The sequence below is a fragment of the Lissotriton helveticus genome, chromosome 2_1 (assembly GCF_964261635.1).
Source record: "Lissotriton helveticus chromosome 2_1, aLisHel1.1, whole genome shotgun sequence".
NCBI lineage: Eukaryota > Metazoa > Chordata > Amphibia > Caudata > Salamandridae > Lissotriton > Lissotriton helveticus.
The window spans coordinates 1,875,627,690-1,875,650,535 of record NC_136059.1 but is presented as its reverse complement, the minus strand read 5'-3'; the positions used below and the strand labels follow the sequence as shown (position 1 = coordinate 1,875,650,535).

Genomic DNA, 22,846 nt, shown 5'->3' with positions numbered 1-22,846 from the left:
CTCTAGAAGTCATGAAGGCAGGGGTCTCTCTTGCATAGCTTGCTCTGGAAGTCATGAAGGTAGGGGTCTCTCTTGCTTAGCTTGCTCTGGAAGTCATGAAGGCAGGGGTCTCTCTTGTATAGCTTGCTCTAGAAGTCATGAAGGCAGGGGTCTCTCTTGCATAGCTTGCTCTGGAAGTCATGAAGGCAGGGGTATCTCTTGTATAGCTTGCTCTAGAAGTCATGAAGGCAGGGGTCTCTCTTGTATAGCTTGCTCTAGAAGTCATGAAGGCAGGGGTCTCTCTTGTATGGCTTGCTCTAGAAGTCATGAAGGCAGGGGTCTCTCTTGTATAGCTTGCTCTAGAAGTCATGAAGGCAGGGGTCTCTCTTGTATGGCTTGCTCTAGAAGTCATGAAGGCAGGGGTATCTCTTGTATAGCTTGCTCTAGAAGTCATGAAGGCAGGGGTCTCTCTTGTATGGCTTGCTCTAGAAGTCATGAAGGCAGGGGTCTCTCTTGTATAGCTTGCTCTAGAAGTCATGAAGGCAGGGGCCTCTCTTGCATAGCTTGCTCTGGAAGTCATGAAGGTAGCGGTCTCTCTTGCTTAGCTTGCTCTGGAAGTCATGAAGGCAGGGGTCTCTCTTGCATAGCTTGCTCTAGAAGTCATGAAGGCAGGGGTCTCTCTTGTATGGCTTGCTCTAGAAGTCATGAAGGCAGGGGTCTCTCTTGTATAGCTTGCTCTAGAAGTCATGAAGGCAGGGGTCTCTCTTGTATGGCTTGCTCTAGAAGTCATGAAGGCAGGGGTATCTCTTGTATAGCTTGCTCTAGAAGTCATGAAGGCAGGGGTCTCTCTTGTATAGCTTGCTCTAGAAGTCATGAAGGCAGGGGTCTCTCTTGCATAGCTTGCTCTAGAAGTCATGAAGGCAGGGGTATCTCTTGTATAGCTTGCTCTAGAAGTCATGAAGGCAGGGGTCTCTCTTGTATGGCTTGCTCTAGAAGTCATGAAGGCAGGGGTCTCTCTTGCATAGCTTGCTCTGGAAGTCATGAAGGTAGGGGTCTCTCTTGCTTAGCTTGCTCTGGAAGTCATGAAGGCAGGGGTCTCTCTTGCATAGCTTGCTCTAGAAGTCATGAAGGCAGTGGTCTCTCTTGCATAGCTTGCTCTGGAAGTCATGAAGGCAGGGGTATCTCTTGTATAGCTTGCTCTAGAAGTCATGAAGGCAGGGGTCTCTCTTGCATAGCTTGCTCTGGAAGTCATGAAGGCAGGGGTATCTCTTGTATAGCTTGATCTAGAAGTCATGAAGGCAGGGGTCTCTCTTGTATGGCTTGCTCTAGAAGCCATGAAGGCAGGGGTCTCTCTTGCATAGCTTGCTCTGGAAGTCATGAAGGCAGGGGTCTCTCTTGCATAGCTTGCTCTGGAAGTCATGAAGGCAGGGGTCTCTCTTGTATAGCTTGCTCTAGAAGTCATGAAGGCAGGGGTCTCTCTTGTATAGCTTGCTCTAGAAGTCATGAAGGCAGGGGTCTCTCTTGTATAGCTTGCTCTAGAAGCCATGAAGGCAGGGGTCTCTCTTGCATAGCTTGCTCTGGAAGTCATGAAGGTAGGGGTCTCTCTTGCTTAGCTTGCTCTAGAAGTCATGAAGGCAGGGGTCTCTCTTGTATAGATTGCTCTAGATATTGCGGAAGCAGCAGGCTTTCTCAACTTTGGTAGTACATAAAATATCATCTTTATTCCTGACTTCTACAATATGGCTGTTAACCTGCCTTTCCCGGAGGTTAGCCAGTAGTTTCCTAGGTTTAGTATCAAGTGAATAAAATGTATTATCCGGTTTAATCAGCAGATGGTTCGCCCTGTCAGTTTCAAGTACCTTGGATTGCCCCCTCATGTTGAGTATTATCCTCAAAATTCCTTGAGACTAGATCTGCTTGTGTGCCTTTTCAGCCTCCTTCAACTCGGTCCATACTGCTTTAGGAGGGCTTCTCTCGTTCCCTTCAAATAAACAGCTTCAGCAATGAAGGAGCCGCTCATTACAGATTTCCAAGCATCCCATAGAGTACTTGCACTGACTTCCACAGACTTCTCCGTGTCCTTGTCTGCAATATAGTCTTTTATAGTTTTAGTTACACTAGCTTATGACTCTGGGGGAAGTTTTCCACTTTGCTCTGTCTTCCGGGTAGCTCTAGAACACAAGATAGGGGAACGAGGTCAGACAGCTTTATCAGCTCTTGGTTCATTTCCTGTACAGTGGAAAGGAGTAACTTGTCCAAGAAGATATGGTTAATCCTAGCATAGCTTTTAGGAGCCGTCGAGTAGAAGGAATATTCCTTACCCAGCGGGTGTCTGTACCTCCATCCATCAACTATCCCCTGTTTATTCAAGCTTGGCTTTGGCTGGCACAGAGTACGGTTGTTCTCCACAAACCTATTGTAGGATCCGTCAACTTCACCACTCATGACCATATGTCATGTCCCTCTCTGTTAGTGTGTCTAGTGTCTGAAGGAAGCATTGCACGTGCCCCAGAATTAGGGGAATACATCACAGCAATTATAAGGGGGATCCCACCATATGTTCCTTCCATGACTATCCAGGGGCCCATCTTATGCCTTAAAGGCACAGCGGCGTTGTATCAGAATACAAACTCCTGCACTTTTTTCCCCAGAGGAAGAAATGTATTGATGAAGGAAGGGTTTGGATAGTAAATGGGTCTAGTCGGACTTCAGCAGGTGGGTTGTTTTGGTTGTCACTACTGTAAACCTGTGAAGAATTCAACATTGGTTTGAAGGGTTAGGGAGAAATCTACTTGAACCACTTAATTATACTGCACTAGTATACTACTGACTGAGTCCAATTTGAAGCTCTTTAATCCTTCAGCAAAACCAAAATGTGGAATGATTATTATTCCTCCATTTCTTCGCTCATTGACTTTTAATGGGACCCATTCTCAAAGAGAGTTTACTTGCTAGTTCCCCATGAGTCAATATTTTATAGTTTATTTTTAACATTGTATTTATTCATACACACATTGTAATGATTTTATTTAATCAAGCAATAAAGATTTACTAACTATTACTGTTTTGTAGGGTTATTTAAACCTCTTACATTTTAAGTTGTGATCATCAAGCTCACCATCAGTAACACCTAGAGTGGTAGAGATGCTGTTGTGTGTGTTAGACTTGGCATCTTTTGGCGTGTCCCCCCTGAGTTTTTGCTTTCTGACCTCCCAGTTTTGGCTCGGTTTTTGCTGGCGTAGTGTTTCTGCACACTTTTCTTACTGCTGATCAGTGGTAAAGTGCAAGTGCTCCTGTGGTAAATTGTGTTATGGATTGGTATTTCCATGATTGGATATTTGATTTACTTGTTAGTCCCTAGTAAAGTGCACTAAGTGTGCCAGGGCCTGTGAATCAAATGCTACTAGTGGGCCTGCAGCACAGATTGTGCCACCCACATGAGTAGCCCTGAAAAGGTAACTCAGACCCGCCAGTGCGGAGTCTGCGTGCAGTTTGTAACTGCCATGTCGACTTGGCCACTGCACACACTTGCCAGTCCCTCACCTTCCCTTTTCTTACATGTCAGTCACCCCTAAGGTAGGCCCAAGGTACTTCTGTGGGTCGGGTGCAGTGCATGTGAAAGGTAGGACATGCCCAGGTGTGTTTGACATGTCCTGATAGCGAATTACGGCCAATTTCGTTTTTCGGCATTGCAAGGTTACCTGTTCCTCTTAGGACAGAATGGGGAGTTCGTTTATAACATCTTATAAACATAACTGGCCTGGGGAATTAGGTAGGAAAATAAAGTTTAGTATGCCTGAACTCAGAATCTAAAGATGCATCTTATAGTGAAGGTGATTTTTACATTCTGTATTTGAAAATACCACTTTTAGAAAGTAGGTATTTTTTTGCTCAGTCATCCTGTGTGCCTCTGCTGGAATGTGGATTGCCTGTCTGGGTTTTGGATGACAGAAGGCTGGGGAGCAGGAGTGGCTCCAGATAGTCTAGGTGAGTCAGGATAAGGCTGAATAGGCCTGGGCTGCAATTGGGGAAGGGGGAGATTTCCTTGCACCTTAAAGGGCCTGGTCTGCCTCTGACCATGTTGTCTCCACCTCCTGCCAGGAAGTCACACCAGAGAAGGCAGAACTGGTTCTGGCTGGGCACAGACACTCTCTGCCTAAGAGATCCAAAGATTTTTGGATATAAATATTGGGGCCCAGAAGCCTGAACTTCAGAACTCTTTTAACCAAGAAGAAGAGCCGGAGAAGCTGTGAGGAGGAACTACCACTTTGCTGTGTGCCTTGCTGGGTTGGCCTGCAGTGGCTTCTTCCGTCTTGGGCTGTGAAAGGACTGGACTGAACTTTCTGCAATCTACTTTGTGGGTTTCTCCATGGGCTTGAGGTAGAGTGTGCCCCCCTGTTCAAGAAGTCTCAGGAACAGAAAATAATTCAAGCTCTACTGCCCTCAGCACTGGGAATGGAGTGTTTTGTACTGCCACAGAAGAAAAGCCGCCCGACGATGTCTACAACACCGCTGCTGACTCAGTGTCCTAAAAGCACCGCAGAGGGCACCCTGGTCTCACATACGCTGCCTGCTGACCCCAGCACCGAGCCGCTGCCCGCACCGCAACCTGTGAGCCCCGCACTCCGCACCGCTTCATGATGACACCGTGGTATCCCCGACGCCGCTGCTCCACGCCAAAAATCGACCCCGCTGCTTACACCGTAGTTCAAGGGCACCGCTCGTAAAGTAACACGACGCAACGCTCTCATCCGCCACCACAGCCTTGGCCTACCAACTCGGGCGCCATCGACTCCTGTTCGTCAGCCGACATCAGCGATACATCAACGACGACACTGCTTGTACTGCTACCTGCCAGCACCGCGACGAGCACCACATTCCCTTCGCACTGCGACCCTGGTCTCACGCCGACGCTATCTGACGCTGCCACCTAGCCGCTGCTCGCAACGTGACCTGAGGACACCGCACTGCTGCACTTCGCACCGCAGCACTCGGCGCCTGCCGACGCTCCTGACTTAAACAGAGAGGAGTTCAATCTGCAACACGTGTGACTTCGAGGGCCCCAACGACTCCTGCACTGACCAACAGACGCCTGCGGACGACGTGCTTTCAGAAGCTCAACAAGATAAGCCTGACTGCTCGTGCCAAGCTACCAAGGAGGGTGAGCAGGGGTTATTTTAGGAGTGTAACTCGTTTATTCTGACTAGAGTGGTGGTTTCTGCCTGGCTTTGGCACATGCTCTAGCCTACCAAAAATCCTATTTCAAACAACATGTGCCAGATATTTTGTGGCGGTCATGTGTGTGGGTGCAACTACCCCTTCCCATTTTGAACCACAAAAACGTAAAGGCTTTACCAAGCCTCAGACACCAACTATCAACAATTTGTCACAGCCCAGTAGCGAGTAGTTAAAAAGTTTAGGCTAATGATATCTTGTATGCCTCACATTAAGTTATCCTCAAGGTAGTATGAAATATGGGGTGTACTACTGTTGGGTATTAGAGAAAGTGTTGCCTAACTCCTGGAGTAAACCAAATACTCAGAAATGCTAAAATTGTGTGGTGTGCTTCCCCCTGACCCCTTTCACCCCATACAATTATGGAGGAGGGCGTTTACTGTGTCAGATGAGGCGAAATCAGACTTGGGGGAAGCTGCTGATTGGTGGACCTCTGAAAGGGATACTATTGCTGCCCTACGCTCCTCCATTGTCTCGCTCTTCTTTGTAGGCTCACAGGGAGCACTCTAATGGGACCTTCCGCCACTCATGGCTCCTTGACTGAAGCAGCCCATCTGGCACTCCTAGTACTTCGGCAGCGTCGGGCTCAGAATTGCACATGCCTCCTTAATGGATTTTGTTGCTCAGGTCAGGTTTCCATTCAAAATAAAGGATAGGGAATGGGTGGCCTCATTTATATGTAGTCCCTTAGCTCCTGAGGGAGCATATTACTCTCCTTTTTTGCAGTACGATTCTATAGAGGTCTTGATAGATTTTTAGCTCGTTTCTGTTGTAGATTTGATGTGCTTTTCTTGTTGCATGCAGAAGTCTGTCTTTATCTTCAAAAGAGTAGAGGCAGACTAAGATGTCTGGTGGCTCGGTTAATTTGAATGCAGTCGTCCTCTGACCTTTCAAGCACAGCATTAGTCTCCAGATGTAGAACTTCACTTCCAGGGATGTGGAGTTCCTGTAGCCTGACACCCAGGACATATTATCTGAGGTCACGGACAAGTCTTCGTATTTATTTTGTCCAAAGGACAAGTAGGCCAGGCCCAACGACCCTCCACAGCACGAACCTTTTGGCTGCCAGTTTAAAGTAACAATAATATGGCTGTGGGTAAGAGGATTTTGTGAACTGAGGCAAGAAATGCCGATGTATAAGTTGTTAACAACTGTATACAGGATTCAATAACGCAAAGCCTTTACTATTGGTCTGAGCATTCTAAGGAAATGCAGGGAGCGGTTAGCTTACATTACGGATAGTGGTTCCAAAATAAAGATGTGTACACATGCTTACTAAATTTAACAAGTTGTGGAGATTTATAATGCTCCCCAAAGACTCCCCCATGTACAAATATATGAAGTAGCATGAAAGCAAGACTGGAGTTTGTCTGCTTTCAAAATAATGCACAATAGCAACTTCAAAAACGTTATGTTAAACTGCTGTGCAATATTCAGTACCATTTCTCTGATGCGTCATTTAAGAAATCCTTTTTGATGCGTGGCAACATTTTTAAAAAAAAGATTAGCATTTAAGAATCAGTATAAAGCCGTTATGGGAATGTAATCTGTAATATGATAATAAATTAGGGGCCTTCTTCGAGTCACAAAAGTGCACCTGCAGGTCTATGAATTTTCATTGGAGCAGATTTACGACTTTCAGTAATTCTGAATAGTTTACAGAAGCAGGTCTAGAAACCAATCTCCCTGCACACATCTGTGAATTCTATTTTCGCATGAACAAAAATACACTTGCACGTTTGCTCATGCGAAAATCTGCTGAGCGATGACAAATTTGCATGGTTTTTTTTCCCCAATGGAGAAAATCATTTCCCTACACGCCAACCATAAAAATGTTTTACCCCTGCCCTTGACAGGAGTACATTTCGAACGTTTAAAGTGCGGTAAGAGATTGTACAGGAGCTGGCGAATACCCTTTAGCATGTATGTTTCTGGGTATGCACAAACTAGTTGTGCTTTGTAGCCTACAAGTAAATTTGTAGAAAAGGGGCATAATCAGAGTCTTGCTCAAATCCAAACCCTGATACAATATGAGGCACGGTATAATCAGAGAGTCTATTATCAGAGTTCTGACATAATGAGAATCCTTCCATAACTTCTCACCTCACTGCATGGCACTAAAAATGAGGTGAGGCGTTTATAGGACAAGTATATTTCTCAAGCATCCTGCATCTCAAACACGAAGGTATTTTATAAAATTTCACATCACTTCTGTCGCCTTGGGCCCCCCATGCATGTGTAGGTTACAAAACCCATCTGTTCCCTTCACTTTACCGGATTTTTTTTGCAGAACAATAATATGGCGGTTCAGTAAAGCCAGTCAATTTCTATATTCCTCAAGGTCTAAAGTTCGTTCATCCCGAGTGCTTTGGAGTATTTTGACCCTTTCGCCCAATTTGTCCACACCTTTCAGCAGCTCTTTCAGGGCGTTTTCTCCTGGTCAGCTCAGACTGCTCCTATTTCTTGGAAGAATCGCTTCATGAAGCTATTCATGGTCGTTTCGTCTGGATCATGGATAGTTTTATCTGGGTCAAGAAGACCCTCATCACTCTGCTTCCTTTGGCACTGCGAGGCACTGGACCGTTTGTTGACACCATGCTGGCGAACACCGTTATTGTACCCACATATGGATTTGTCAGATGCCATGTCAAGTTAGAGACTTGAGCTGAGTAGGTGTGGGGTAGAAGAATTCAGTTAAAGGCCACTCTCTGGCCACTTTTAAACCTTGTAGATCAAGAAGCTCCTCAGTGGATCTGTCTAATGATAGGTGAGGTTTAATGGGACAGCATTCCTTCGTCTGACCACTCTGTGGGCTCGCAAGAGGGCATAAATACGCCAGTAGGCTCCAAGTACACAGAGCCCAGGCTTAACATGCCTGGATACACTTTGATATGTTATGGAGGTGGGGTTTACAATCCCTCCCCTAGGCCACTCCACCAGTAGAGGCTTGCTTTATCTTACTTCATGTTGATGTTTTCTGGATATTTTCCAGAGCATGTCCTGGAAATAGGCTTTCTAGACCCCCTGGCACCGAGGACTTTGTCAATGTGGTAAGTCGAAACTAAAAGCCAGTAGGACTACAACCACCCCACAACCCAGTGTGCACTATTTAAGTGAGATATGTTTTTGGAACTACCAATCTTTTGAAATATGTGCCTGTCAGCAGGCAGGCCAATAAGCCCACTGGGCAAAGGATAACTGCACCTCCTGGCAGCTGGCAGCAAAGCAAGATGATACGATTCTATATAGCCTCTGTGTCGAGTCTCTGATAAAATGTTTCTCTGTCTCACCCCCTGTTCTTAGTTTATATAACATATCTGATCATTGTTTAACGTTTCAGAATAAACAATAAGCAGAAAAGGCCTTAACATCCTTTCATTTATTTATATTCTGTGACACGATGCCCTTCATTTAACAAGCATTTGCAATGCAATAGGTCTCGCATTAGGAAAGTTTGAGCTATTGGTCTTGTAAATTACATTTTTTTTATTTATGTGTTGGTTTTGAAAATAGCTAAATTAATAGCTTTGTCATTTACAATGCCAATAGTTATAACTTTTGCAAATGCGACACCTAAAGCATTTGTAATGCAACATGTTTTGTATTTACGTGACTTAGATGTATTGATATTACAAATAACAATGGCTTTTAATTTTTTTAAATAATTAATACTTAAATAAAAGTGATTGTAATTTATAATGGCAATAGCTTAAACTTTTGTAAATAACTTTTGTGAAGATTATGTTCAGTGTATTTTATTGTGACGAAAATCCAAGAACATGAGTGAAATATTAACATCTTTTTGTGACATTTGTAATAAAGCTGCGGAATGGGATAGGCTTGACCTAAAAACTGGGGTTCTCTCCAAGGGGCGTGGAAGATGCAATTAAGGGCGTGGTTTAAAACACGTAAGCTAAAAATCTTTGTCTGGCATAGTGTGTCTCCAGACTGGTATTTTGCTGCTTCTGCCATTGCATCCAGATATAAAATAAAAAGTAACACTACACCTACAACAAGCCAGAACTATTGGTTTTGTCAATGGTTGTTAGTTGCCTAAGATAGCAAAGCAACAACTATGGCTTCGTTGTATAGAATATTGAAAATGCTTCAGTTTTGAAATGATGAGACTGAAAGAACTACGAAGTTACATTCCAGGCAGTGAAGGGCGGCACTGCTGCAGAGATAGGATTTGTTTTCACCCTGAGGGTGACGACAAAAATGGAGAGCCTGATAGGGACCCGTCTCAGCACCTGCTGTTTAGAACTGCCAGACCCGAGCACTGGCAAGACCTGGCCCACTTAAAGCCCTGACTGCAGGTAGCACACGTGCGCTTCCAGTGTGCCCAGAGCTCTTAGCCCGGGTGTCCATTGGCCAAGCAAAGATGCCATGGTTCATATAACACTAACTACGGAAGTTGAAGTCCCCCCACACCTCACCCGGTGGTGATTGAAACAGCCATCGCCGCGGTGCAGTGGACCCCTGAGACCCGCGGGTCCTGGTGCACTGCTCCTGCTGCACTCATGAGTGCTGCGCCTCTGGGGTGTCTATTGTTTTTAGTGACATGCGCCTCTGTGCTCAGGCTAGACGACCCTCTCCCCCTCCCGCGATCTCCACTGCTCCAGCTCGCAGGGTTTTATGGCTGCGCCGTGATTCACTTAAGGAATGGTTGCGCCCCTATGTTTATGCCCCTTTAATCGTGCTCACTGAATGTATCAGAACATTTATTGCAGCGTTCGGGTGGGTGGTCACCAGTTAACATTCACTAGAGGTCTCGTTTTACCCGAGACATCCTTTGGCAGGAGGTCAGAAGTTCAAATCTCCCCGTGCAGATGATTATGAAGAGATGGCGGCTAGGTGAACATTGTTAGAAGAGATGGCGGCTAGGTGAACATTGTTAGAAGACATGTCTGCATGCCTAGCAACACGGGCTGTGTTCACACGCTGTGCACTGTTCAGACACACACCAACACACACAGGCACCGCCTGGCACGGACGCACATGGACAATACTGGAAAATGATCCTTTTAAATGCACGAACATTGTGTTTATTTAGCATCTTTATCAAGCGCTTTTCACCAATGGGTATTAGTTCACTGTACAATTGAACAATAGCGTCTGTGGCATTTTATACAAGAATAATATGGTAACACCAATAACTACAACATCAGGTTATATAAATCTATACAGGTAGAACCGTTGGTTTTAAATTTAGGAATCTTGCTGTAAACTAACAGGAACTCTTGAGTGCATTTATAATATCAGTGAAGCTCGTGTGTTGCCTCCAGAGCCTCGAGCTCAGGTCCACCGTAAAGACACAGTGGTGGCACGCAGCTCACAACATGACAACTGGAGTGTGTTTGGTTAAAGGAGTCCGCAAATGTTGGGCCTGGGGGACAGCTGAAGAGGGTTCGGTCAGTGAAGGACACACATTTGTATAGCTCGATATTCACTCGGACAACAGGCATGAACGTGTCACCCTGACACACTGTGTTTACCTAGGAAAGGGGCAGAGAGGTTGGCACACAGGGGGAGTCGCTGCAAGTTGTGACGCCCTCTTGCCGGTAGGTATTTCTGTACGCCGGTTTGACAAATGCCTCCTCTGCAGTCACTGTGCCAAGGCCGAGCAGCTGTGTCTACAGACTTTGTCACAGCCATTTGTGAGGACTCGGCACACATTCTGAGGACGGCTCCTCAGTAGAAAAGCATCTCCGCTGTGTGGTCGAGGGCATGCGCCCAACGTCCCATGGCTTCCTGTAAATTATTGGGAGGTAGACTGGCCTCACAGGAGTAAAACTGCTGTCACACCTTTTGTGTTGCCACAGGGGAATGTCACAGGGGGATGTTACCTCCCAGAGTTCAGAACCGGAGCACTTTTAAGAAATGAGCGAAGTGGGCTGTCTACCTTGCATTAATGTGTCCCTCTTCAGGTAATATCCCGAGGAATACTGCAAGAAAGAAATGTGAATCATTTCAAAGTTAGAGCACAACACGCAATTCGTATTTGGATAAGAAATGGGAATGAAAGGCAAGAAAGGGTGGGAGGGCGGGGAATGAACGGCAAGCAAGGGTGGGAGGGCGGGAAATTAAACAAGTTAAAAAAAATAAAAGTACACTGGGAGGGGGCAGGAGAAACGCGAGAGACGGCCTAGCGGACGTCAAAGTGAAAGTACGGCTGGCCGGCCGTGGGCAGTGAATAAATTAGGGGAGGAGAAATGCCTGAGGCAGAGCGCACGCTGGGTGGAAGCCTGTGGGAGGGAGTCAGATGGCTTTGATGTGCACGCGCTTTTTAGGTCAATGCGCTTGCGCATTGAGCTTCCTTTTCACGGGCACAGCATCAAATCGCCCGATCGTTAAGCTCTCGTTAAGCCCCTATATTCTCGCAAGCGCATTGACAGGCGAGACCTAAAAACTATAAACGAGAAGTGAAATTATCCCCTTCTATGATTAATTTGAATGATCATCAGAACAGCGAATTTTATTCATCCAAAATAGCATGAATATGTTCAGGCAGACAAATAATATGTTGTAATGCATGATCACACGAATAAATGTGCATTTTTATATTTCAACTTTTATATCTAAATAACGAACATTTAGAATTCAAGAGAGGGATATACCTACAAAGGAACAACAGGATCATTATAACAATGTCACCACATGTCCTTCTTTCTAGCACCAGGGAAGAGGAGTCTGGCAGCCCACTTCATGCTCAAGGGTGTTATATCAGTAGGGATCCAAAGAAAATACTGTGAGAAGCCTCCACGTCCCACCTACCTGGCCCCAAAGAGATCCACAGTTTGTTGGGGTGGGGTATAATTTTTTTTGTTCTAATAGCTTTATTAGTTTGAGAGAAGAAATATAAACAAACAATTAAAATACCATAATAAGCAATACAACCAAAAAGAGAGCAACACAAATAAATAGATAAATAAGCATTCATCAGTATAGATATAATCAATATCATATATATCACCGACATACCAATTAATATGGTGGAAAAAGCAATAAAGAAGCAATACGAGAGAATCAGTTGTATAAATCAATCAGCAAGATAAAGAAAGAAAAAAAGTGAAAAGAGAAAGAAGTAAAAATAAAGCAAACAAGAGAAAGAGAGATCGAGACCCCTGCGACAATAGGGAGGGTAAGTTAAGGAGAAGACACAAAGGGATATTGCGCCACCAGGCCTTGTGAGGCTAAGTTCATATATCTATCAAGAGATCTCTTGACCCCACTAGAAACAAAGGGTGTATAATGTTTCTCCTCCACAGAAGTATGAGCCCCTCGGAGAAAAGATACCCAAGCCCACCATGTATGATAGGATATGGGTTGGGTATAATTTGCCCATACAGCACTGCACAGTCCAAGGGGGTATGAAGCCTGTAGGGTGCACACCAACCCCAGGAGGGATGGAAGACCCAGGAGCCAGGCATAAAATGCTGGACTACTTCTGGTCTTAGTGGGCCAAGTGTAATGCAATGGCTTCAGGAAACTGCACATTGTGGCACAGGATCACTATTTCATTGCTTGCCTCCATCTCCATGGAGTTCTGCAGAGGGTAACATCCGCCCTCCATTTCTTACTAAGGGTTCTACCTACACAGAAATGTGACTTAGTGAGAGCCCTGGGTCAATAAGGAGCCGCCCCTCATAGTAGCACCCCAGTTCAGTGGCAGCCACTGCTCAACCGGAATGGTCACCTGCTGCACCTGGCACTCTTGTTTCATGGGGCCAGGATCTGTCTGGGGAGTGCTGAGATCACCACAGAGAGGCTCAACCACATTGTGTTATGTTATGTTATGTTAATAACTTTTATTGGGCGCACAGCTGCCCCAGCAAAGGGGCGTCCTGGCGCCTGATCAAATGCCACAACACAACAAGTCGAAGCTGAAAAGACAGGGGATCAGTTAGCAGTGACAAACAGATGAGTTTTTATGGCGCGCCTGAAGAGAGTTAGACAGTTAAGGGCATGAATATGGACAGGAAGAGAGTTCCACAGTCCTGCCGCCAGAACACGAAAGGAACGGCCTCCCATCCTAGTCAGTCTGAACCTGGTTTTAATCGCCAGATGAAGAAATTCCGACCTAAGAGCCCGCGCAGGAACATAGGGGGAGACAAGACCCGCAAGAGCTGGGGGAGAGGAGAGTTTCAAGATCTTAAATGTAAGACAGAGAGCCTTAAATTTAATTCTCTGTCTAACCGGCAGTCAGTGAAGAGAGGTCAAGACTGCAGAGACAGAACAACGTCTCGGAAGGCCAACAATGGCCCGCGCCGCAGCATTCTGCACCCTTTGCAGCCTAGTAGCCTCCGCCTGATTCACTCCAAGCAGCAGTGCACTCCCGTAGTCCAGCCGAGAAAGAATAGAGGCTTGGACCACCAGCTGCCGAGTGGGGGGGGTCGAAGAATTTGAGGACAGGTCTCATTCCTCGCAGAATACCATTGCAGGTAGCTGCAATCTTCTTCGTGTGGCTGGTAAAAGAGAGTAGAATCCAGCCAAACCCCCAAGTTCTTAACTTCGGCAGCTGGGATGGGAGTCACCCCCAATTCTGGAGGCCACCACTGATCTCCCCAAAGTTCCTCCTGCTTCCCTAGAATCAGGACCTCGGTCTTTTTGGCATTTAACTGTAAACAGTTAATGCGCATCCAGTTAGCCACGGCTATAAGTCCTGCACGGAATCTGGGAGCAGTCACCTCAGGGTCCCCACTGAGTGTCACCGCCAGCTGCGTGTCGTCGGCATACGATGTCATGGTTAGGCCACTCTGTCTAACGACTGCAGCCAGCGGTTTCACATATAAGTTGAACAAAGTGGGGCTCACGCAGAGCCCTGAGGGACTCCCAGTCCCAATGGATGGAAAGAGGACTGACCAGGTGGAATAGCCACTTTAAAAGACCGGTCCGAAAGGAAGGAGCGAAACCATTGGAGAGCCGTCCCCTCAATTCCCACTTCCACCAACCGCCGCATCAGAATGTCATGAGACACCGTGTCAAACGCGGCGCTCAGATCTAACAAGAGGAGCGCCGCTGTCTGCCCCGCATCCAGCACCGAACGCAGATGCTCAGTCATAAAGAGCAAGGCAGTTTCGGTGCTGTGTTGTGCCCGAAACCCATTCTGGCTCTCGTCTAGAATATTATTGCGAGAGAGGTGGGCAGACAAGATGGAATTCACGTGTGCCTCAGTGACCTTGGCGGGCCAAGGCAGGAGGGAAATGGGACGATAGTTCTCAGGTAACAGGGGATCCAGATTAGGCTTCTTCAAAATGGGGCTGACCACTGCTTGCTTCCACGAGGAAGGGACCACGCCCTCAGTGAGTGAGAGATTAATCACATCCAAAATGGGCTCACGACAGAGGGGCGGGAGAAGAGTAAATATCTCAGGCTTCAGCGGATCTAAGGGAGAGCCGGATTTAATTTTGAGGCTCAGAGTGTCAAAAGCCTCAACAGACATAGCAGGCAGAGAGGACAGAGTTTCATGGATCGTAGCCATCACACCACTAGGCTCAACCCCGGGCACAGATGGCAAGAATCCTCGGTAGATAGCCTGCACCTTCTCCACGAAAAAGGATGCCAAACTTTCACAGTGAGAGTCCGTGCAGATTTCTAGCGAGGTGGCCCGTTTTGTGGTCGAAGCAGAGTCCTCAATCAAGTAACCATCGCTTTCTTGCCACAAGTTCCAGCACTGATGACAATCGGATTGCTTTTAAAAGACATATTTATTCAATATTTTATTAGAGGTTATATTTATCGAAATTAACAGATTTTATGGGAATCGTATCAAGCACCATATATAGCAGTTGAAGCATACAATCATCATGGCTATAGATAAGCCGATGGTGAAAAGCAGAATACACGTAATTGATCCATTATAGGAATAAAACCTATGAGGGTGAAAAAACTTTCATCCTTGTTTGGGACACCAGATGTGCGTTTTTCATACTTCTCCCATCTCGTCTCCCACTAATAAGATTAAGAACTTATTTAGAAAGTGAATCTGCTCTTTCACAGAGGGTTCTCAGCCTCCAGACAACAACAAAAGAAACATAATGAAGACAAATTTGCCGCACTAAAGACTGCCATGTATCTTGAAGGGAACGTAAATCTTATAAAGTTTGATTTAATTCACTCCCTTACTTTTCTAATGGCACTACAAGCTTTAATTATGCTTTATATGGAGCACCTCTGCTCAAACCTACTACCACTTCAATGTTACCTTTACTGTGACAGTTATCACATGTATGCTGTATCACACTAGAGAACTCTCATGCTGGCCATGAATCATCCTTGGCAGTATCCACCGTAACATTAGTGCAGCTAGCACTGTGGAGGGGATTAATCGTCGCACCTCTGGGTTCTCACTTGTACCTGCAGAGAGCAATCATCAATCTGACACATCTTCATAGTGGATACATTTGGAACTGTGTCGACACCAAAAGGATCATTTCCTATCAGAGACGACTTGAAAATCTGTGAGAAAAGTGGTGCCGTTACTTAATTTGGAGAAGAGGTTACAAGTACAGACTTTTTTAATTCACTTTCTGGGGTAGGGAATGGAAAATGTGAGGAGGTTGTACATTACTTTGTAGAAATGGGTTTAATGGTTGATTTGTGGAATAAAGTGATGTCAAAAAGAATTCAAATGCCACACAAAACTCTACACAATCAAGAAAATATAATTTATTGCATGATTACCATGTATTTCACAAAGGTGCGCCTTGTGCAAATCGGAAAACATTTCCTAGGTAAATCATAATCCAAGATTTTAAGCTTCCTTTTTAAAAAAACATAAATGGACAAGTAACATTTATATAAACATACATTTGATACATTTATTCAACATACTGTATCAAAATTCTCTTTTTAATGGTTATAAAAATGTGCAAGGACTTCAACAGTACAATTATTTCCTAATGTTTTTGTGCGAATGAGCTCATAGTGAGGGCATTATGCAATTTATCAACATGCATTAAATTTGTTAAAACATTTTAACCAGTAGGATTAATTGCATGACTTTAAACAGTGTTACAACGTGATGACAAATTACTTAATATATAGTTTGAAGACACCAAATTTAAAATCGCATTAATTAATGTTAAATACATTTTAAATCTACATTGTGCTGTGCTGGACTGGCAAACCTTAATCTAGCATTTAGGTTTAAAATATTTTATTAAAGTAGCAATCTGTTGTCCGTTGATACGTCCAGATTAAAACCAGTGAGTATGAAAGATGCAGTCAGATATTAGAGCTTGGATTGCAGATTCAAGTAGTACAAATGTATACAGATCAATTCCACAGTTCCCTTTTACCATAAAGAAAGTTAATTCTTGGAGTAGAAAAACCAAATAAAGTTTCTTGTACTGTTTACACACTGATCACAGTGTACCAAGAAGAGATATTTGTAAAGGATTCTCTACAAAACACAAAAAGGACTGTGATAACAGTGTTAGTGTTCCTTCTACAACCATTGGCAGTTACATTAGCTAGCGGTTTTCAGTCCCAAGGGAAGCTGGAGAACACCCATCGCAAAGTCAGAAGAGGAGCAACTATCCCCAGATATAGGATAAATAAACTAAGGTGCAATCTCAAGAGATCTACCTACTTCGGAAAACAAGGTTTTAACAAAATACCCATGAGAGGACGGCCTATCGCGGAGATCTGCTTGTTATCACAAAAAAACTGAAAACAAATTCTGCCACTTGCCTCTTCGTTAAAGAGGCACAAGTAACTATTGTTAAAGATTTTATTGGTTTTCAGTGCTGGATGACCCCTTTATTTCTCTCCATATCCAGGAGAAAAAGAAATACAGAGAATTACAAAAATAAACAAATGCTCTGGGAGATGAATAGAAAGGATGACTTTTGTGCAGTTCTTTACTATAAGAAAGGACATTAAGAATAGCAGATGAGGCACAAAATAACTGCACTACCCAGAATTTCACACCCTCAAAATGCTTTGGAAGTTTTTAACTCCATACAAACAGATATTCTCTTCAAAATGACCATTGGTAGCATCAGTCTCTTATTTTCAGTCCTGGAACAACATTCCAGGTAAAACAACCACTATCAAACTCCTATTCAAGCTCTTTTTATTTATAGAAATTTGCATCTGCATTAGGATTCGGCCCTGATCAGATCTGAAAGCCGCCACAACTCATCTGTCTTTCTATTAAATGTGGCTCTTAATTTCATTAATGCCCGTTAAATAAGTTAAACAGGATTTTGGATGCCCTGAAGGAAAATGCTGAATCACCACTACAATTAAAGCACCTAACACGGCAACACTGTTTGGCGATACATGATGGGGAGATAGGAGACAAGAGGACAGTCTTGCTGGAATTCATTTCACAAAGAGAAAGGATCAGAGGTTAAGGCACTAATGGCAGACCAGAGGATTACTTTGAATCACTCGCTGTGGAAGTTTCATAAAGACAATGCGTGCTAGGGATGTACTTCAAATTCACACCAAAGATTTTCAAATTTTTACATCATGCAATTTAATTCTGTTGCTCGGTTTCTTTCGGAATTTAGCGGACAATACAGTACAGTTGTCAATATTCAAGATTAGATAATCACACTTTTTCAGAATGGAGGACATGTCTGCAAAAATGAATGGTTCCTGGTCTTCAGCAATGCTCGTTTAGGTGAAATACTGTGAGCAGTATTTAAGGTCTATATATAGATGCAAAGAGATCACTGCCAGCCAGAAAATGACTACACACTCAACTAGCAGCTATTAAATGAATCCAAGTGCAGCACTTACTTGGATAGCAAGAAGCAGTATTCCAAGCATTGAACAATCACTACTTCCTGGATGTTGATATGGGAAGTGACACGTGACGAGTTTGTAAAAGTCTAGATGAAAATATTGCTTGATGCACCTCCTTAGCTTGAGAGTGACAACATATAGCATATAAAAAACAATAATAAGATGCAAAGCTGGAATAAGAAGGTCACTACCAGTATACTTCTGATTCATATGAAATCGATCTAGACCCCACTGTGAGATCCCTCTGTGTTTACAGACCAACATGCTACGCAAAGCAAGCAACTAGCAAGAAAAGATGGCTCGTCTTTCAGTAACTGACTCCTGCAAGCCTACCTGGGCCTCCCATAAAAGAAGCCCAACACCCATGGAGGGGAACGTTCTGAACACAATGCTGAAGAGCAACCACAGTTTTATTTTCACTCCGTAACAAGAGTAAGAGTCGGCACTGCAGTCCAGCGTCACTGTGAAAGCAGCCCACGCAGGCACAACAAAGCCAGAGCACATACAGGTAAAGAATACAACCACAAAAATGATGGAATTCGATGCAATCCCTGAAAGGAACGGAATTTTGTGACGTACCCGACTGAATGAGTAAGAGCGAGCAGGAGGGTTAGAGAGGTAGAAGGGGGAAACCAGTTAAGTGTGACATTTCTAGGAGCAGATTATGTTTCTGGGTTACATATCCATTTATTACAAACAAGTGATTGTGTGTTTAAACTGGGAAACGACATTCTTTTGAAAGAAGGCACATTGTAATACAAATTACAACTTAAATATTATGCAGAGAAGGTGCGTTGCTGCAAGGTAGTTATATTTGATGTGGTTGGTTACATGAATAATCTGAGATTTCTAATGACAACCCTCATTTGAAAACCACACTTGTTGGTTTAATGCAATACGCCTGATTAGCACACATTGTGGTGAATATTTCACCTAAAATCCTGGAGACTGCTAGAATAACAAAACAAAATAATCGCACTTTATTTCCAGCGGTGAAATGACACCCCCTACGGCCAATCACATAATTTGAGTAATAGACAAACTTTGCCCAGTTTTATAGACAAACTGCAAACCGTGTAAGGGTTGTGCTACAGGAGCACCATTCTCTATAATTCTACCAGTTCCATACATGTTCCTGCCTGGCGCTAGTAAGCACCAGGCGGAGATACATTATAACAGTGGTGGAGGTGGGGATATTCTACCTTACATCCTGAGGCATACCTGCAGTGGCCGAAACAAACAGAGTGCGACTGGAACAGCCGTTATGGCAACTCCAAAAAGACTCAAGTCTTTCTACTTTCTGCATAACAAATAAATCCAATTACTACATGCTGCCTGCCCCCAACGGGCCTGTTTCGCAATAAAGGCTAGTTATAACATGAGAAAGGGCACAAATAATTATCATTTTTTATCATGCTTGTTTAACACGTTCTGCAGCCATCACTTGGGTGCTTTTCGGACTAGCTTGAAGGCAGTGTGCCGACTGCAGAAGTAGTATGATGCAAAACAGTATACGTTCGTCTAAGACTCAAAAGTTCTCAATTTCAACATCCTCAAACTCGAAATCCACACAAGTGGGGAAGTGTAAGCCACTGAGTATTATATGTGACATACTTCGGGGGCACGGTGCATATTTTGTTGCGATATTTTTTTCTTATCTCTACCGTGAACAATCTTCCAAAAACAAAAAGAAAAAAACACACACAGACTGCTAGAAGCCACAATCTGCAAAATCAGTCAGAATTCTAAACCATGCCATATAATGCAGGACAATTGACAGCGGGCTCTTCAACCTTTACTTAATGGGCATGATTACATTGTTTGCTTGGAAGGAAGGGGGGAGGAGTCATTCTTGTTCATGGCTGAAGATAGACTCAACTGCCACCTCCATCTCAACTTCAATGATTACAGGGTAGTCAAAAGATTTACATAAGGTGCTTTGATGAGAAAGAGACAGACAGAACTGGTAAGTTTCACACGTCTGCTTTACAGTAAGTAGTGCCTAACCCTAACATTTTTTTATCATCAGGGATTTTTTTGCTTAGCCTAGCGATGTGCCCAACTAATCTTATACAGCAAATCTAAAACAATACCAGTGGGTAGAAAACAAACAGCAGCTGCAACATTTTGTTCCTTACTTTGTAAACTTTCAAGTGAACCATCAATCATAAAAAAAACGTTTGGAGGTACAAAATACCGTGCAAACCAAAGTAAAGTACTTTAAATTTGCTAGTCAATATTTAACTGTAAACAGAAACTTCTGGTCCATATACCATAAGAAACTGCTGGAGTGGACTTTTCTCAATTTTCTGCCTGATGTCCTCTATAAATCCATCTCCCAACTATAAAGTAGATGAGTTGTGTCAAACGCTTTAATGCATAAGCAGTCATATTACCATAAGTGATCGATTATTAAAAGAAAACCTCTATAGCAAAACAAAGTGAGATCTTCTATAGCAATACAAAGCAAGATGCCCTTGGACATGAACATATGTATGATTAAATTAATATCCTTAAAAAGGCTGTGTTGAAGGGGGTTTAGGATGTCTTCAAATGTCTCAAATTCCTGCAGAAATTCCGATCTGACACATTCGCACAGTGGAAGGAGAGGATGGCATACTGGAGAAGAAAGCCCTAGAAACGTGTATTCAGCTACATTTCACATGGTGTCCTCCCATTCTCTCAGGCCGTAACGTACTCGCCAACTGTACAGATTTACAGCTAACACCAGCAAGTCATTGCAGATTTCTGTTCAGGCACCAAATGCACTTTGTTGGTATCTATAAGAGACTGGCTAAGCATCATAGGCTTGTGGCTCTTCAGCTTATGGGCCAGGGTCATGAATATTGCCTCCACATGGTCAGTGTCATTCGGATTCTTGGCAGACGTTTCAAAAAGTGGCATGCTGTGAAAATCAGCAAATTTCTGAGCCAAATCAGTAGGCACTTCGAGGTCATTGTGCAAATCACACTTATTACCGACAAGAATCCGAGGGATCCCATTAGCAAGTGAGTGCTGTCTGCACTCTTCTATCCATGATGGAAGGTTATTAAAACTGGTCAGGTTTGTCATATCATACACAAAGACAACAGCATGAACATTCCTGTAGTAATGCTGCACCATACTCTTTCTGAAACGCTCTTGTCCCGCTGTATCCCAAAGTTGGATCTGAAATGATACAAATAGCAATACATTTTAAAGATCACACATCAGTCTAATATTTAAAACATCAAGAGACGTTGCATTACCAAACATTTTCTATACACTATAATTCTGGCATACTATTTCACAATTATGTTGATAAACATGACCGTAACTATGCTAAAAAAAATACAATCATAATCTACAGGAACTATTTTACATAGGACACACCATAATTTGAAAAATCTCTCATTGATAGATAATCACATTATGAAAGGCAGAGGTAGTTCTGTCGGTATTCAAGTTTAACCTGGAAAAACGGTAATTACTCAGCCCAATACTATCAGACAGACTACTATATCAGAAGAAATACACAATCCCAATCCAAATCTGTTTTACAGCTTCAAAAAGTTTAGATATGTGGTTTAAATGAATCGCCCACAACAACTTCGACCACAGGATGTTTGGCTTTGTACCTAACACAGACTCTGAATGGTACATATATTCAGTGTCTATTCTTAATCTATTGCAGGGTTTTGACAATAACCGTTTTGTTGCTAAAGGTGCATACGGCACCATACCATGATTATAGGACTACCATACATTCACCACCCAGCAACAAATGATTGATAAAAATTGCAAAAGGAAGCCATCGCAAAGACCGTATTTTTTAAATGTGGATAAAAATGGAAATTGGCTTCTTTTTTTAGTGATTCCAAATGTTCTCAATCATGACTGCCAGCCCAATATCTTTGCGGGTTTAAAGGTAAGGGGGGGGGGGGAGTTGATCAAAATAAAGAAATGCAAGTACTAAAGAGCCTTAAACAGCTGTAGATATGCACAACCTTGATACTAACATTTGCATGTTTTCTTATGTATATGCATATTTTATCATCCGAGTGTGTTTATATCACTGAAACTGGGCAGGCGTTCAGGCAGGAGTGCATGTTTATTGGGTAAATAAATGTAGAAGTATACTCGTTTCAATTTTTCACAAAACCCAAAATAAACAGATGAATACAGATAAAATTAGCAAAAAATAAATATTGATAAATACAGAAGGAAATGTCAAAAAAATAAATATCAAAACAGGGAGCCCTAAATATAGATTCTACAAAAAATACACTGCCTGTCGGGAAGGATCAGGAAACACTGAGCATCAGCACTGCCCAAATCAATCGTCTTGGATGCACAACAGAGGGAGGTTTTATCCCACACTGTCACCTCACCCAAAGGTCTGCCCTTCCCTGAGGAAGAAGCAGCCAAAGAAAAATTAACAAACCCAGCTCAATACTGTGGAACAACTGACCAGGTCTCCTAGGATTATACATATATCAAATGAATCAATAAAAGAAACCCAATTAGGACACTCAAGTTTGGACACCAAGCAACCAATGTTCCAGGAAACAATCTCAATATTAGGGGGAAAACAAGGAACTGGATCATCCAGGATGGGGGACACTATCATTACTGGGGGTCTCTTCTTGAGACCAGACAACACCTCAATGGAGAACGTATTTCTATGAGAATAAGTGCAGAGCAGGGTGGACCGGGGCATAAAGATGACACTCTGTTCATCACCACCCCCTTTTCTGAATCATTTTGTCCACCATAAGCGTGGAAGGGTATACTCAGATGTGAGTCCCTTGCTCATTGCACCATCAGGATTCAAGCAAGCCGGGCCGACGACGGCTGAAATGCCAGAAACCGGTCCCCGGAAGCTTGTTTCCTT

The 22,846-nt window shown here is 43.6% G+C and overlaps 2 protein-coding genes across 2 annotated transcripts in view; one reads left to right on the top strand and one right to left on the bottom strand.

The window, feature by feature from the left end:
• The window catches only part of LOC144818914 (malate synthase-like), a 388,110-nt gene that overhangs the window by 98,328 nt on the left and 266,936 nt on the right, over window positions 1–22,846 (top strand). The window lies entirely within an intron of this gene.
• Window positions 17,626–22,846, bottom strand: part of RAB33B (RAB33B, member RAS oncogene family) — a 34,716-nt gene continuing 29,495 nt past the window's right edge. Inside the window, exon 2 of the mRNA XM_078676792.1 lies at window positions 17,626–21,141. Coding sequence (XP_078532918.1) covers window positions 20,695–21,141 — 447 coding nt within the window. The 3' untranslated portion in view covers window positions 17,626–20,694. The remainder of the gene's footprint in view (window positions 21,142–22,846) is intronic.